The sequence below is a fragment of the Citrus sinensis genome, chromosome 8, assembly GCF_022201045.2.
Source record: "Citrus sinensis cultivar Valencia sweet orange chromosome 8, DVS_A1.0, whole genome shotgun sequence".
Taxonomy (NCBI): Eukaryota; Viridiplantae; Streptophyta; class Magnoliopsida; order Sapindales; family Rutaceae; genus Citrus; species Citrus sinensis.
In genome coordinates this window covers 5,018,060-5,036,341 of record NC_068563.1, presented here as the reverse complement: position 1 = coordinate 5,036,341, position 18,282 = coordinate 5,018,060, and the positions used below count along the sequence as shown (strand labels likewise).

The 18,282-nt window shown below is 31.3% G+C and overlaps 1 protein-coding gene across 7 annotated transcripts; it reads right to left on the bottom strand.

Annotated features, from left to right (window-relative positions):
* Nucleotides 1–11,014: 11,014 nt before the first annotated feature.
* Nucleotides 11,015–14,022, bottom strand: LOC102626657 (uncharacterized). Of its 7 annotated transcripts, none has more exons than XR_008051218.1 (3): nt 12,750–13,871; nt 12,189–12,316; nt 11,015–11,431 (listed from the first exon to the last, which is right to left on the bottom strand). XR_008051218.1 is itself a non-coding variant. In XM_052432555.1 (3 exons), exons 2-3 carry the CDS (start codon nt 12,257–12,259, stop codon nt 11,149–11,151), a joined length of 354 nt encoding a protein of 117 aa, XP_052288515.1. In that variant the 5' UTR covers nt 12,260–13,250; nt 13,878–14,022; the 3' UTR covers nt 11,015–11,148. The 7 variants fall into 7 exon arrangements, 5 of the variants coding, with proteins under 5 accessions (XP_052288515.1, XP_052288516.1, XP_052288517.1 ...); XR_008051219.1 differs by having other exon boundaries at nt 12,189–12,926; nt 13,061–13,871; XM_052432555.1 differs by adding an exon at nt 13,878–14,022 and having other exon boundaries at nt 12,189–13,250.
* Between the last annotated feature and the right edge of the window lie 4,260 nt (nt 14,023–18,282).

Here is an 18,282-nt window from a genome sequence, read left to right as displayed (position 1 = left end):
AGCTATAAACTTATATAGAGTCGAAAGATAACATCTAGACCCTCTATTGTTTAAATATTCTTAAATGATGATAAGTTTCTCTATCTGTTTTGATTAGGTCCTCTTTTGTTCAAACTGACTAAAACACCCTCGAAGAATTGGATTTGTAACTCAATATTTGGAAAGGGCAAGGGTGATTTTGGAATTTTGGAAGAGTCAAAGTTGAGTTGGCTGAAATTTGAAAGCGGCTTTCTCGGCACGATGAGCATGGAACTTGGAAATCTGTAACGGAAGTGTACATAAGCCGACGTCGTTTCCTGTGGTTGTCGAGCAATGGTTTTTTCTTTTATTATTATTATTATTTTTTCATCTCCTACCAACCATTAGTTCGGCGGCCAAGCCTACGAGGGCATTTAAGGAAAGCCAGTATGATTTTAATCAAATTAGTACACCGGATCAATTATAAAATTTCAATAAAGTTTTATAATAAAATCCTTATTTATTAGATAAATAATATTTTATTTTTTCAAAACTAATGTTGGTGCTATTGAAAGTATGGTCTATGTTTTTGAAGAAATGGATATTTTATAATTTTAAAAGTATGGTCTCAAATTTATTCTTGTTTATGTGCTTTAAGCTATTTTATCATAATCATATGTGATATTAAAATATGTCTCGTCATAAATTTCGTTCGAATTTTAATAAAATTTTCTTTTGGCATTAAAAAATATACATATTTTATGTACGCAACTCTAGCACAATTTTGAAACAACCAAACAAAACTTTCACATTTAGTCAATGAATAATAATAACTGAATTGTTTTGGTATAAAATATGATTGGGTTAACCTTTTGCAAACTGATTAAGAGTAGTAATCTAACATAAAATTCGGAACTGCCAACCGAAAAATTTTCACACTTAATCAACGAACAGGTGAATTGTTTAAACATAAGATTTGGTTGGGCGAACATTAAGGAATGGATAAAAAAAATCAATACAAGAGTAAGCTGAATTTTGGAGAAACCCAGTAAATTCAAATAAAGAAGCACCTTTATTTGGAAGACAAGTTAAAAAATAGTAGGCACCAATTTTATTTAGGGCTACTATTGTTTCATTACTTTAAAAATTATAAAATATCAAATAATTACAATAAATATTGTTCTCTATCATTTTACTGGTATAACTTTGTCAAAACTTTCATTTTATTATTTTTTTGTTAGGACTGTTAGTTGATTAGTAAAACATTAATTTTCTCTTTAAGGTAAAACACACAAACAAAGGTATCAAATTATAAACAAAAAATTATGTTATACCCTTAAACTATTAAATAATAGTTTTATTCGTAAATTCATAATTAAAATTATTATTTAACAATTTAAGGGCATAACAATAATTTTATATCTATTATTTGATATCTCTATTTTACCATAAAGATTAAAATTAGTATTTTATTAGTCAATTAACTAATCAACTAACAATCCTAATAAAAAAGTAGTAAAATGAAAGGTTTTATAAAATTTTAATAGTAAAATGATATGAAATGATACTTCTTATAGTCACTAAATATTTTATAATTTTTAAAATAATGAAATGATAATAATCCTTTTATTTATTTTATTTTCCATCCTTGTGATGGTGAGATCTAGTGACAAATTTATGTGGTGTGGGATTTTAGTAATTCGTTAGTTGACATGGACCTCCAACGAACAGCATTGGTTTTATACTTCTGGGAATATCTCTTTTTCAAATTTCATTAATTACGTGTGAACATTAGCATTTAAGGCTTTGGCTGATTAGCTAATTGTGATTGAAAACGAAGTCTTAAAAAGGAAAAAAAATTTGAACACAATTGAAAATTTTCTGTTATGATTTTTTGACATGTTTATTAACAATTTTATTGGTTAGGACTTATGAACATGTTTCTTGGGTTGTTTTATATGATTTTATTAAAAAACGAAGTTCGGATTTTTGTAATTTTTTAGAATTCGGTAAAAACTTATTTTAAAATTACTCATGAGCTTGATGGTCTATTTAACATTGAGATACTCAATTCAAAATTTCTATTATTGTCGCGTCTATTAAAAAACGAAGTTCGGATTTTTGTAATTTTTTAGAATTTGGTAAAAACTTATTTTAAAATTACTCATGAGCTTGATGGTCTATTTAACATTGAGATACTCAATTCGAAATTTCTATTATTGTCGCGTGTATTCTAGAATTATAAATTTTAAGTTCATGTGCATTTGATAATTATTAATTTTAATAATATTATTATTTTTGCTAATAACTTATTAGTTGAGTTGATGTGAATTGTCTCGTCTCATATGAACATTAAGATTACAACATATGGATATGTTTTGTATACATTTCAATATTGTATGAAATTGTGTGAATTAAATTAAGTTGGGCGGTAAAAGATTGAAATGTATTAAAACATAACCAAATTGAGGTTTTAAAAAAGTATTATATTGTATTACCTCAAAATTGAGTTTTTAATTGATGTTAAAGGTGTGAACTCCTTATAGAACTCTTTGTACAACTATCGTGGCATTAAAATAATAGATTGATGAAAATATCACCCACAAAAATATTAATTTAATCATAAATAAAGTAAAAAGTTAAAATAAGATTTAAAAGTAAGAAATATAAATAGAATATATTGCAAGCATTGCAAAGTGCCAAAGTCAGCGATTCAAAGCAAAGAATTGAAAGGTTTGGAATTCTTTTCCTTCTAAAGTATAAAGGGGGGACCAAAATCAAACTTAGCTAATGCATTAGCTACTAGCGATTTCTAGAAACAACAAGAACTTTAAAGTCTTAGACCATCGCCAAAATCTCTGCTAATTTTATCTTTTGAATATCTAATTGTTGATTTATGTGACAAATAAAAAAAGTGAAAAAATATGCTATTTAAAAAAAATTTAAAATAGAAATAAATTAGTATTATTTTAATTAAATAATTTTTTTAAAGAAAAAATAAATAATAATCAAAGCACTTCTTTTTCTCTAATAAAAAGTCGTAAAATATAAATTAAAAAGGGAAAAAATATTTGATAATATTAAAGAGAGAAGAATTCTTCATTTAAAGAATTTTAATTAAAATGTCTTTGAAATTTTAAAAATTGACGTAACTCTTTAAATAAAAAATTTAATTTTATTTAAAGAATTTTTTGATGATACGTTAAAGTGATTGAAACATTTTATTCTAAATTTTTTTTTTTAAAAAAAAAAAAAGAAGTCATGTGTGTTGTTCCTCTCAAAACCAATCACGTCACAAAAAATAAATTAGACTCGGCCATCAACACACAAAGACAAATCACTACTATCTCTAGAGTGGGGTGGGGATCCCGGGGTTTCTATTATTGTTATGATTAGTCAATCTAAAAAGAAATATTCCTCAAACTTTACATAACCGAAATTAGAACTCACCAAATCTCTATCTCTTTACTTCAAAATAATTTAAAAATAAATAAATAAAACTTTTATAAAGTCAGCATTTGAGATCGGTGAAAGATCACATAATGACTGCGTTATACGAATTCTATATTTATAAGTTGAGGATTGTCCACATTAGTGTCAAACCAAACCAACTTTTATATATATAAGGAAATAGATTTCAATATGTCAATTTTTATATTTCTTTAATTTATTAATATATTGAAAATTAGAAAAACAAAATCAATAAATGTGTATATCATAATCAATTCTCATCATCATTATATGATAATAATAATTAAAAGCCAGCCACCTTTTTTTGACTGTCAAAAGTCAATGATCACTCTATAACGGTACTCATAAATAGCATTATATCATAAAAGCGAAAAAGATTGTTAATGGATAAGAAGTTCATGATTATGATCCTTGAACTACTCTACTCTTCAAACTAAGAAATATTTAGATACAAAAAAGGGGTAAAGTTGATCTTCCACGAATTATTTATTACAAAATGCTGAAATTTTGACCTTTTTCGTGTGTTAGTATAATTCATAAATATTTTACAATTTAGAATCTACTTAAAATTTATATATATATATATATATATATATATATATATATTTATTTATTTATTTATTTATTTATAGTACAATCCAAGAATCTATCAAAATTAGCTCAAAAATTACCCGTACTAATAATATTAGGGGGGGAAAAATTATTCCGGTCAACCGATGCACTACAAGCCTAAATGGTGAAATTATGATATATTTAAATAAAGAAAATAGTGAGAAATAAATTTTGTGTACTAAAATATTATTAAAAATTGTGAAATAAATGATAAATTTTAGATTAAAATTGACCAATTTTCAATTGACCTTCCAACCTATTAAAAACATCAAAACACCCTCATTTATTTATTTATTTTAAAAAAAAAAATAGACAAAGTGGGGTGCGTCAAGGAAAAGCCTTTTGAGTTTTGTCTTCCACCATTCTTAACGGTAACGGGGTGGTGTGTTAATGTTTCAACAAACTAAGGGTAAAATGTAGAATGTCAATTTATTTGGGGGTGGAATGAAATTTGCCCCGAAATAAATAAAAGGAAAATGTGGTGGCAGATCGACAAAGGAAGGAAGTTTCCGGCACACGAATTTCTCGTACTTTGACCAAAAAGTCTGACATGTTACGTGAGAAGTGCGGGATGTGATTGGACGTATCAATTCTCAACTTCAAAACGTGATACTGCCAGCCAGCCAGCCTGCCCGCCTGCTGCCGGTGCCTTAACTGGGCAATTTACACTTTACACACACGGATTTGCCTGTCTGTAACTGCTGGCTAATCATTTGATGACCCCAAATCTTTTTCGTGTTAATTAATCAAGGATTTGTGCACTATTCAATCTAATTTTGTTCATTTTTTAAAAAAATTCTCAATGATTAACACACTGTGATTTCTGCAATGCCCCGCCCTTAGTAGTTGAGTTGTCAAATTAATTTTAGACTTAAAACACCATTAATCACTAATTAAGAGATGACACTTGAATTTCAATGACGTGATTATTTTTTACCATTAATATATATATATTTTTAATCTTGGTATAGTTGAAAGGAATCGCACTGTTATTATTACTCAATGATTAAACACGAATAAGTAATTATGTAACAATCGACTACAGGTCTAAATAAGAACTAAACTTTTTATATAAATTTTCTTTTTTAATAAATGCAATGCCACTAATACCACTTTTAAGAGATTACATAATAATGATGTATCACAATCAAGTACAATAAAAGATAAGACAAAATTACCTCTAAGGTCTACTCTAATCAATTGGCTAAGCTGGGCGGGGGTTGATCGTTGGTGCAAAATTTTCTGATTCTTGATTCACTGCCAACTTTCGTTATATCTTCATTATATCATTTTAGCGTAAACTAATACAATTTTATTTCATTTTTACCTCTTAATCAAAGGTCAGCATTTGGAAATGCGTCTTCTAGAAAATTTAATCCCGTGCCTTAGTCTTCTAGAAAATATAATCACGTGCCCAGTTTGGTCTTCTAGAAAATTTAATCACGAGCCCAAGTTTTTTTTTTTTTAAAAAAAACTTTTTAACTAATTTTCCGGTAACATATATAAGAAAATACGTTAGGTGATGCTATGGTTATGAGAGTGAAAATAATTGGTAATTGTGGACCGTATTGATAATCCAGTAGCGCTCTTAACTCCCCTTCGGCAAATTGAGTCTTAAAAGATTTTCTCGGAAAGTGGATTTCGCATTTTGCCGAATTTGAAGCGTTGCATTCAGATTCAGTTCTGGGTTCAAAATAGCTAAAGACCGTGGCTTGTTTACCTTCAGTTATTGAGTCAGCTGCAAAGTGTGTGGTTGAAATGATTCAAGGAAAAGAAAATACAGCAAAATGGTTTTTTTTTTTTTCACTGAAATGAAATTCATGAAGAGATTTGCAAAGACAATTCTCAGCTTCATGTCTTGGAGCGAATCCAACACAAGACATGAAGCTGAGAAAAGAAGCTGCGCCATTACTTGTTAACGGACAAGCTGCGGAGCGAGAGCAAGAGCAGCCCATTAGTGGATATCAATGCATCAGCATTAAAACAACAGACGAACACAGATTGAAAAATATGATAGCATAATTAACTTGGCATCAATACGCACATAAAGTTGGTGATCAAGTGTACAAAATGGTAGTAGTTAGTTCAACTGCTAAGGACTATTTAAGTTTCACAGTATATACAATTTCGTGCACTGATATTACTTCAGGCTGGCCTAAATCTTAAAATAGAAGTTCAATATCGTAGACGCAACAAATTTACTAATAGAAAGTTTCAACATTAACCTTGCTTGCACCCTTTCAACAGAAGAAAAATAAAATGCCATTTGGTATACTTTAGAGAACAGATAGGTCGTACAAGAAGAAGAGCTCAAAGAATTAGCATTTCCAGCTAATGAGAAAGAGACATCGTAGGAGGAAAAATCATGAATTTAGTAATAAATAGGTTATTTTACAACAAAAAGTTGACGGACTTAAAACTTATCTGATGGAACCCCCATGAACGGCACCTGTGAACATGCCATAACTCTGTAACACACCTTCTTCATATTTATATAGTAATATGAAAGAGATGAAAACACATGCTACTGTTTAACATTCGACTCATCAACTTCCTTTTCTCACTCTTGGACAGGAAATGACGGAAGCGAGTTCAAACTAATTTCATTCTTTACAAGCGAGTCCTCAACAATTGAAACTATAGATGCATCTGGCATTACATGTTTTCGCCTTTATCTTGTCAAGAAGTTCAATAACTGCTTCACAAGATGTCACATTATTCCAGATGAAACCGTGCATAAGCGAATTAAATATGACAAAATCAGGCGACACGCCCTTTGCTTCCACATCAAAAAATAAATCATTTGCCTTTTGTACTTGCCCCTCATTACGAAGCCCATAGATCATGATGTTTATATGTTACAACATCTGTTGATAAGCCTTTACGAAGCAATTCATGAAAAAGTTCCCTTGCAATTTCGAGTCTGCCGGATTTACATAACCCATCAATGAGCCAGTTGTAGGCAGGCTTCAATATTGAGTGCATACTTGATATTTCCCAAAGTATGAAATAGTTAAACTGCCTTTGTAACCATTCTTGCAGAGCACACATGAACCAACTACCGCATCATGAAGTTGCATCTCCCATATACTAAACAAGGCCCGATTAAATAAGGGTTTCCTTGTATTCATTTTGCCTTTTGGCAGCGTCTGTGGTGCAACTATTGCACCATAAAATACTTCCTAATCTTAAGTAACCATTGGCTTGAAATGAAAGCAATCCAATGGTGCTAGGTAGCAGGTAATCTTGGGAACGCTATAGTGTGGTGCTACATAACAATAATATGACGTGAGTAACAATAATATGGTCGGACAAAATTAGAAACAAAACAGTGATAATAGGTAACAACATGACATTTCTAAAAAAAATAAAATTTAGGTAATATAAAATTGCCTAGTTCATAGAAACTATTTTTCGTTTTTGCGGGTGCTAGGTAACAATATGATGACCACGAATAACAAGATTAATGTAAGATGAAATGCACGGTGGTTAGAAATAACAATTTACCAATAGACGGAGCCCAAAACTGGACTTGATGGAGTTCCACTTTCGATCTTTTATTTTTTTAACTCAAATCAGCACACAGTAGCACTTGAGAAAAAAAAATAAACCAGCAATAAATTTTAGAAATTCTTTAGTCAACAACTATGCCAAGTTGGGTTGTGGCCTTGATTTTGTTGAATCCTTTACTGATATGGATGACTTGAAGAATGCTACATAATTTTGTCTTGCAATGTGATTAGCAGGTAGCCAAAAAAAATTTGTTCAATAAAGAATCTACTCACAGGCAATTAAAGTAACACTCTACGTTAGCATGAAACTAACTTTAAAAGAAAAACAATCCACTCTTAAGCATTTTGTATCTTTCAATCTAGAAGGCCACATACATAAAGATTTGAAGACGATTAAAGAACAAAAAATCCGATTGCATTCGAAGTTCGATCAAGCACTACAATTACAGAAAAAGTGAAATATAGCAATGTGATGTCCAACAAGTTTTACGGTAAACGAGTGCATTGTAAATTAATTAAAACGTCCACTACGTTTTTATTAATAATCATGGCATAATACAGACATTGGTTGATACATCTCTAAATATATAGATACTTTCCTCCATCCTTTAATCCCATCATATAACCAAAACTATTAGGGTAACCTCCACCTCATTACCATTCAAAATTAGAAAATCAATCCTATCAACTAACTGGCCACAGAGCTGCCTCTACATATCAACAAATTTTTAAATAATTTAACAAATCATCATTGAAGGCAATTGAGAACAAACCCAGGTCATCCAGTAGTTGAGAAAAGTGGACATCGATCTTCTCTATGACTGCAAAAAACAGTGGTTCTTTTCAACATGCTCAAATACAAGGAGAGGTATTAAAATCATCATCAAAAGTATGCTGTGGGGCAAAAACCCGAATCACCTTTTTCTTTGATAGCTAAATTTGCATCTGTTTCCAAACCTCAAGTTGCCTTTTAAGGTCTCTGCTTTCTTTAAGAACAACATCTAACTCGGACTTCATGACTCTTCATTATTTTCAATATCAATTTGTCGTTCTTTATTTATTTTATAACCTCGAACTTTTTCACACTCCAAATCTTTATTAACATCCTCCACTATGATTTTAACTTCAAGAAAATTCTCTTTTGATTGAGAAAAATAATTTTTCAAATGGTTAACCTCTGATTTTTCCCTCAGCATTTTCAATTCATCAGAAACAAGCTGATACCCAATAACTAGTCTCTTATGTTGCTCCATAAAGACGGAAAAGTTGCAAAAACCTTGAGACAAAGTAATTACAGCAAATTTAAGTTGTTAAAAATTAATAAATAAAATCCTGAACAAAGGAAAAACATATTTATAAACAACTTACTGTTAACATTTCCTGAGAAATATCCAGGTTATAAATCTTCATCCAAAGCAGTATTTGAACATATCTTTTCAGATGATAAAACATCTTCTTTAACAAAAGATAGCGTCATCCCATAATCAAAACATCTATTCTTTGAAATGATATCATTCTGATTAATAGATCTTTATCCTTCCACTGATATAATCGTTTTCACTCTTTCTTGGTCATATAAATGCCCTTTGTTTGAAACAAAACCAACAGTTAAGAGTCTTAGTAAACAAGTTAAGAGTTATAATACACGTACAATCTGAATTTATCTGAACTTCAGCTAGCTATAACCTATGATTATACCTTTAGAAGGTTTATTCGATTTTTTCCCCTTCCTCTGATAATGCTGCGTAGACTCATAGTTCACCTTTCTTTTAGAATTAATATCAATCAACATCAATGTTAAATTTTTTCCTCCGAGAAAAAGAATCATGCTCTGAAAGCAATACAGAAGACGACCCCTTCTCAGCAAAATGGAACTTATAAAGAGCTAAATAGCGCAACCACAAAGCTTCCTTTTCAATCTACCACAGTTCAACTAAATGACACAACCAAAACCCATTACACAAACTGCAGCTAGCTCTTTGTTCATCAGTCAGATGTGAAACCACTGCTGCCAATCTATCCAGGGCACATCTTGTAAAAACATTTGGACTTATTCGCATCCCCTTTGACTGCCCGTTGGCACTGAACATTTTACTTATTTCTTCTCTAGTGGCAGTCCATCCCCATTTCCTTCCGAACCTAGTACACAGATGCGGCAAAAAAAAAAAAAAAAAAAAAAGCTAAGGCTTATGGCCATGTCTCTGTTACTGCACTAGATCAATTCTTTGTTCTATTCAACACACCTCGTTTGTAATGCTAGCACTTGTATTTCCATCCTTATTTATCAACTGTCATATAGCTTCATCACTGCCAATTGCAGAGGAGATACTATATAACTTGAAGTTAATACATAAAGCTCCTAGTTTTTTTTTTATATATATATTTTTTATTATAAGGGACTAACGGCTAGGATTATGACTATATTATATGAGACTATTTACTAATATATTTACAATCAAATAATTATTGAAACAAAAGTCCAGATTTTGAATCTTTCAAATATTCAAAAAATGTTTGCTCTACTTTCATTTTGAATGAAAAAATTATCTTCACACGATTATTTTCATAATTAAAAAGGAAATTTTAATCCTCACAATATTTTTGTGGGGCTTGAATTACTGCCCTCACTAGCTCTTTAGCCGAGTGGCAAAAAAAATAAAAGGTGTTTAATTGATTGCTGAACACAATTTAAATTAATCAAATTTAAATTTCAGTCATTAGATTAAACAAGGATGCATCCAAGGGGTTTCTCAAATACATACAAAAAGGTGGTACTGTACAATAGTTGCACTAGACCTGTTCATTTTTCTATTTTATTTATTTGGGATTAAAAAATCTTAAATGATTTTTATTTTTGTAGAATTAGAGTAGTAATTTTCATGTTACTTTTAAATTTTCTAAATCGATGATGAGTCATCATCCAAATTGCCTTTCTCAGCATATGACGCTGTGGGAGCATTTTTGCTCACGCATTACAAAGTTCTTTAACTACTCAATACTTATGTTAGGTCAGAAACACAAAGCAAAATGCAAAGTGCTTCATAAGGGATTCAACAATTTCCTTGTTTGGGGATAATGACAACAATGATTCTTTGAAATAATAAATCATTTTCTGAGTACGTGAGTAAAGGAACTTGGTTAGATGCATGTTCAGAAGAACCTGAAAATGCACTTAACCAAGTTGTTTGAGGCTCCAATATCATACAGATTTGATGAGCCCAGCTTTTCTATGACTCTATTATTGAGCTTTGCTTCAGCTAGGCTCAATTCAATAATCATCACTCTATTAAAATAATGTAAGGCAGCCTGAACACATACTTGAAACCAGTATTAATGATGGATAAAACAAATTGCGTATTAACTTAAAAGAAAGAGAACTTGTAGTTTTGAGTGAGAATAATGCATGAATCCAACAAGATCACTCATATAGAGAACCCTTGAAATATACTGCACTCACTAAATCTGAGAACTTTTTTTTTTTTAATTTTATTATTTATCATTATTATTGTTTTGAGATAAGAAGAGGAGAGCTTAATTCTCAAGGAAAATAGTACATAAAGGCAAGAAATTCTCTATAACCATGCCTAGTTGCCTACTATATACATACCACAATAAGAAGAGTTTCTAATGCCTCAAGCGCAGCAATCTTCAAAGATGTTGGAGACGCCAAATTGTTTTTTGGTTCTTTCATGCTCAAACCAGTTATTTCACATTGCCCCTCAGAAGAACCAGTAGTAGCACCGTGCTTCCTTTTCCTCTGACAAGATTGCATGGGTACCAAAGAAGCAGCTTTCAAGGTTGGGCTAGAAGTTGTGCAGCCATTCTCATCAACAACTAGATTCAAATCGGCAAACGCTTTGTCCACAACAGTGCCATTCCTAATCAGAATACGAAAATAGTAAGATCGCCAGCTCTAATTTGCATGATAAACATACCTTTAGGTATAAGGAATAACTGGGAAGCTCATATTCAACAGCTAGAATGAGAGCAAAGCTTAGGAATGAAAATAATCAGATATGCAGAACCATACAGCATATTGTAAGCGAAGGAATGAGAAAGCAGTTAAATAAATTTGAAGAGCAAGAATGAAATATCACGAGTTGAGAGTTGCAAAACTCAAATGTCCAAAAAGCTCATCTACAAACATGCAAGACCAACTTCAACAGAGGCCTAGACCTCTATTTTTGACATGCAGCATAAGGAAATAGATGCCAACAAGTAAACCAAGCCACAAGCCAGTGAGTTACAGGATAGAGCTCAGCATATCAAGTAAAAGGAATAAACGCACCATTTTCCAATTGACTTAAAATTTTCAATGTGCCGAAGAATCATGGAAATTCAACTTTAGTTGATGATCCCCTGGTTTGACGTGTGAAAAAATTATCTTTTTCCCATTAGTCTCTTGAAAACAAGCTATTTGTTTAGTTAATCAGTGCCTATTTGTCAAACCCCTTGAATAAAAGAGCTTCTAAATCAAATATTTAAGTTCCAAAAAATTCACTCTTTCATAGTTAGCTGTGTGTGAAAAGTAATAGTGTTTTGTTCAATTCATAATTAAATTATTATTTTGTCCTTACTTTCCAATGGACTTATGAGGAAACCACCGCAAAAATATTTAAAGAGATGCTCACATACCAGTGCCCATGAATAACAGCAATGGTTTTGTAATTGAGTATAGCTTTCTTCTTAACTCTGGCAGTGCACATTTCTTAAAATATTGTTTGACAAGTCGAAGGATAAAAGCATCGTGCGGTAATAGTTGACTGCAAAAGTAAAACAAGGAAATTGAGTCACAGTGAATCAAACTCTTTCAGCAGATTAAAAAATAGAAAATATTAAAGACTAATCAATGATCAATAACCCGTATTGAAAGAGGTCAGATTATCGGTTGTTATATATATCATTAAAGGACTAATCAATGTGCACAATGTTCTCTGTTTAAGTCAATGGCAATCAAGAAGTGAATCATGAATTCAAGAGGAGCACATGCAACTAGGAAAATTGAAATATAACGCCACCACTTAAATGTTGAATGAAGATTAGGTTTAGGCACAATTGATTGAGGACAATGCTCTCAGACAGTCTCAGAATATAAAAATCTAGATCAATTTATGCAATAAGGACAGGTTTCTGCATAGCAACAATGAGAAATGACTGAAAACAAATACACAATGAAGGAAACATGCTATAGCTTACCTGTGCATACCCTCTACAATTGCAGCCAGTAAATCCTAACTATACAGGTGTAAAACTGGAAGTTCTATACAAACAGATTGTTGTTGCATAGCGGTCATTAAGGAAGACAAGGAACGAGGTACAGAACCATCAACACCCTTTCAACAAGTGCTAATAATGGGCGAATGGAACATTCACCTGCTAGTTAGACCATGTAATGTTTCACATTCTAATTATTTCAAAAAACACAAAAAAGAGAAGTTTGGGAATTATATATATAGTCAAAAAAATTAATAATACATTCTCATTCATCTGAAAACATCATTCATTACCCGAACAGGATAAGAACTTGTAAGCATTGTAGAACAGCAAAATATCAGCATGGAGATACTTGACATTGTCAATTGCCCAGACCTGCTGCATCATCTACAGCCTCTCCTAGCAACGTATGGCCTCCCAAGGGAGGAGGAGGATCTTTACCAGGTGGGACCAGTGCTCTAAAAGCTTCAGTACCTTTATGTTCTGCAGGAAACACAAAACACAGTTTCGATTCTTTTTTCCCCCTTCTATAAGAAACTGAAAGATGAATGTGGAACAAAAGAAAAGAAACTACAACCATGGACCAAATTACTTGATAGCATCCCCAGAAATGGGTATTAACCATTGCAGAGAACACACAAAAAGTTCCAGTTCATATTAGAAAAATTAAGGTAGTCCCACTAAAATAGACCCAGAATAAACACTATCCCGATACTCCTTCCCACTTAAGATGGATAGATTTGCATCTCAAAATCAATGTTTAAGGCTGACGCCCAAAGTGAGACAAAAAGATTAATCAAAATGCAAACAGAGCTTTTACTGATTTAGATAAATGACAAGATCTGATAAAATCATGAAATATTAAATAATACTTTTCATTTACTACTGTTACAAACAAAACAAATCAAAATAAATAAAACTTCCAAAATTTTAATTCATGAGCTATATTCTTCATCCTCAAAACATCATAAACGAAGATTGGATTATCAAGACACATAAATTGTTAGCATATAAGTTGTGACACAGTAATATTATCATGAAGAATTTGAAATATTATGTGCAAACGGAATGCAAACAGAATAATTTATTGATGGGTGAATTTCAGATTACCCGATCTTGAAATGGCAATCTTCAAAATACTCCCAAATTATTATAAAGCTCAACTGACCCATGTTTGTTCAAAAAATAAGGAAAAAATAGGGGCCGGTTAATAAAAAAAAGTTTATCCTCTTAACAATTGTCATTTCCTGAGGTGGTAATCTGAAATTAACCATTTATTAATTAATATAAGGCCAATTAAATCTAATAGTTTTTTAGAGTAAAATCATGTAGTGCGATTTCCGATAATAAATGAATTGTCTTGTGATTAAGGGCCAGTTTGGTAATGCTGTAGCTTTTAAAATAATTGCTGTTAGCTGTGCTGTAGAAATAATCAGCTGTGAAGAGAATCAGTTTAGTGTTTGGTAAATTTTATTTTCAAAAGTACTGTGAATTTTGAAAGCAGTTATGGGTGTTTGGTAAATCTTATTGTTAAACTACTGTAAAAAAATAAATGACTAAAATGTACATAATGTAAGATGAAATTTACTTATACCTATAAAAATATACACGTATAATATCTCGTGGAATCAAACAATTTTTTTGAAATAATTGTGTATTATAATAATTTTAACTAAAAATAAAATTTATGCTATAGTGATTTTTTTAAATCTTAAAACAATTGATATTTAAAAAATCAACTACAATTTTCATTAAATAACATCAAGTAAAGTATAACTAGATATTCCAAGAATAAACATAAAAAAATGTAATGAGCTACAAACACTCAAAACGAAAACAAATAATAGATTGTCATGCAATATCATATTCGCATTAAACTTGCAGCAATATTATTTCTTAGAACTTCCATTTCCCGTGCTTCAGGTCCATTGTTGATATATTCTTCTTCTTGTCCTTCTTGTCCATCATTGACCTCTCTCCTTGTCTCTTCATCGGTGTAATCATTGTGTTCATTTTCTTCATTCTCAAAATGTTTGTCATGTCGTGCATGTCTTCTTATATAGTTATGTAATGCCATGGTTGCAATAATTATCTTTACTTGTTTATTGAATGGATAGCTAGGCATGTCCCTCAAAATCTTCCATCGTTTTTTCCATACACCAAAAGTGCGTTCTATTACACTTCTAAGTGAAGAGTGTGAATGATTGAATACCTCTTGATAACCTGTTGGTTGGCTGCCTCTACGAAAATCTGGAAGGTGATATCTTTCACCTTTATATGGCCCCAAAAAACCTTTTATTTGTGGGTATCCCGCATCCACTAAATAATATTTTCCTAAACATTTAAAATATAATTTTAATAATATTATATAAAATTAAACTTAAGAAAGTTATTGGAAAAAAATTGATAAAAAAGAAAAAGAAAAATTATGTAAAAATGACAAACCTCTAGGTGGTTTAGGAAAATTTAAAGTAGGATTACGTAGAGTTGATAAAAATATCCTTGTATCATGAGCGCTTCCTTCCCAACCTGCAATTGCAAATATAAACTGCATATCAAAGTTGCATGCAGCCATTATGTTCTGAGTTGGTATGCCTTTCCGACCAATGTATGGTATTTGATCCTCAGGAGGTATGGAGACATGAACATGTGTGCCATCTATAGCACCGATACAATCCTAAAACAACAATATAAAATTATATATGTAAAAAATAATTACAACTTTATAACGTGTAAAAGTTTAATTGATAATCATTTACCTTAAAGTGTGGCATATATCTAGAATCTCTCAAGATTTCTTCAGGAATATCTTTAAACTCAGGATCAAATGGCTTTATTAAATCTATAGATAAGCGACAGATAGCATCCAGTGCGTAAAGCTTTGTAAATATATTTTAATACAAGCACTGCTTTAAAAATTATAATGAACAAAAATAATAATAAAAGGCGGAAAAATTGAAAATCACAGACATTCATACTACGCTATTGGCTTCATACTACGCCACTGGCAGTAAAGCTTGATGAACATCAACTGGCGGCATAAACAAATAATAAAGTTGGGCAATAAACTAGAATCCTCTTTTACTTGCATATGCATTAAATCTTTTAGAAACAAAAACATTGCAATTGCATATGCATGAAATTCTTTTTCCTTATTATGAGAAGTGAAATTACAAAAGCAAGGCAAGGGAATGCAAAAGAACTTTCATGGAGCAGAGCATCACTACTGGCATATATTGCAAGTGAAGCAAAGTTGAAGTAATTGCATATACAAAAAGATAATCAAAAGTTGATGGTACCTGAAATGTGATCAAGTGAAGACCCTTCTCCTTCCCTTTCTCTGAACAAGTAATAACGCGAACTCTGAAGGGAGCTCACGTGAACATGTTCCTGTAAAATTTTCAAACAAATTCAACCCAAAAAAAACCTCCATGAATCAATTCCAGGACGAAACTAATAATGCGATATTAATACATCAAAATATTTTTAGCAACATCCGCTTGTAAATGATTTTAAATGAAAAAACAAAACAGAGGAAGCATTCGAAACAAATTAAACAACTACACCACGTGAAAGATAACATTTTCGTCTTTTTCATTATGCAACAAACTTTAAAAACTAACCAGCCACCGAAAATTATATGTAAACAAACGCAAGTAAGACAAATAACAAAGATTATAATAATAAAAATTGCATAGCCATAGAATTATTTATAATAAAAAATTCAAATAAGACAAACAATGAATATTATAATAAAAACATTGAATAGGCATGAAAAGGGTTATGGAACACGTACTGGATGTTCAGTTCGTACTGTAAGACAAATAATAATCAACTAATTGACAAAACAGCGGTAGCGGCAGGGCATATGCCAGTGTCGTCTCATGTTATTCAATATACTGTTATTGAATATGGTGATGGAACACGTACTGGATGTTACTTTGTCGTAGTAGAGAAGTTTGAAATATGAGTGTGCAACCCAAGAGGGGGGGTGAATTGGAATTTTAAAAATTATACTAACAAATCCACACAACAAGCAATCTAATGTCTTAATAAAAATTGAAAGCAATAAGTTCAATCAAAGCACAATAATTAAATAGCAAGGGAAGAGAAAGCAAACTCAAGGATTTTTACGTGGTTCGGCAATCCCCGCCTACGTCCACACCTCCAAGCACACCGGGCTTGAGGATTTCACTATCCAAGCCTTTCCAAGGCTTCAAACGTTTACAATTGACTTCAAGGTGTCAATGAACCTTTACAACAAGAGATTATCTCTCCAATCTCTTCACTCCAAGTGTTTCTCACACTTGTACTCTCACAATTTGATGAGAAATGAAAATTACAACAAAAACTCTCTTTAAGAGTGGATTTACAAATGATAGCTCAATGAAGATTTAATCTATGAAGATTTTCGAATTTGAAGCTCAATATAAGTTGTGTGCACTTGTTTATGCTTGCTTGAGTTACCAAAAATGAATTGGTTTTGAGTTTATATAGTTTGAACTCAAAAACTAGCCGTTACTAGCCGTTATGCACATTTTTTGTCGTAACCGGCTTGCCGTTTAACCATATCCGGTAAGCCGCTTTCGTTCTGGTGCTTACTGCCTCGTATCCGGCTTGCCGTTTATCAGTATCCGGTAAGCCGCTTGCTACAGTAACTGCTACAGTAAAATATTTCCCGAAATTTATAATTTGACCCCAAAACTTTATAAAACTGTAGTATGGCCCAAAACGTTATGAAACTTTGCAAATAAGTCCAATTTCAGAATTTCTAAATAATTCTTCGTTAACCCCAAACTTTCTGAAATTATGACTTTGCCCAAACTTTGTGAAATTATATAATGACCCCAAAACCATTTAAATAATTTCAAATAAGTCCAAATCCGAAACTTTAAAAACATTATCAAAGCTTTTAAAATACATGTGGTTTGTTATCATCAAAATCAATATTTATAGCCATATAGGCTAACAAAGTTTTGATAGAACACAAAATATGAAGAAATAGGGTAAACGAAAGGTGTGTGTTAATTATAATAAAAAATTATTAAAATATTGATTTTGTTTTTAATTTAAATAAGGATAATTTTGGGTTTAAGTAATAATTGTAAGGATATTTATGGAATTATATTAAATGATAAAATTGATTCTCAAAATCAGAATCTAAAAGTTACTTCTTCCCTGCTTTTCAAAATTAACTGTAGGAGGAGCTGATTCTGGCAAAAGTGATTTTAATTTTTTTTTACCAAACACGAAAATTAGCTTTTAGATTTTTAAAATCACTTTTAACCCTCCCAAAAGCAATCCCAAACGGGGCCTAAGTACTGTAGCAGAATATAAGCACCGGTGACATAACATGACGGAAGCAGACATAAGTATCAATCACTATGTACCTACTTCTAAACCTTGGAACCATCATTCAGGTTACTGTTTATTAACAGCAATATTTTCTGCATCATCAACCACCAGCTTTCCTCGTCTCCTTTGTGAAATGTTAGTTATGCAACTTCAGAGGTGG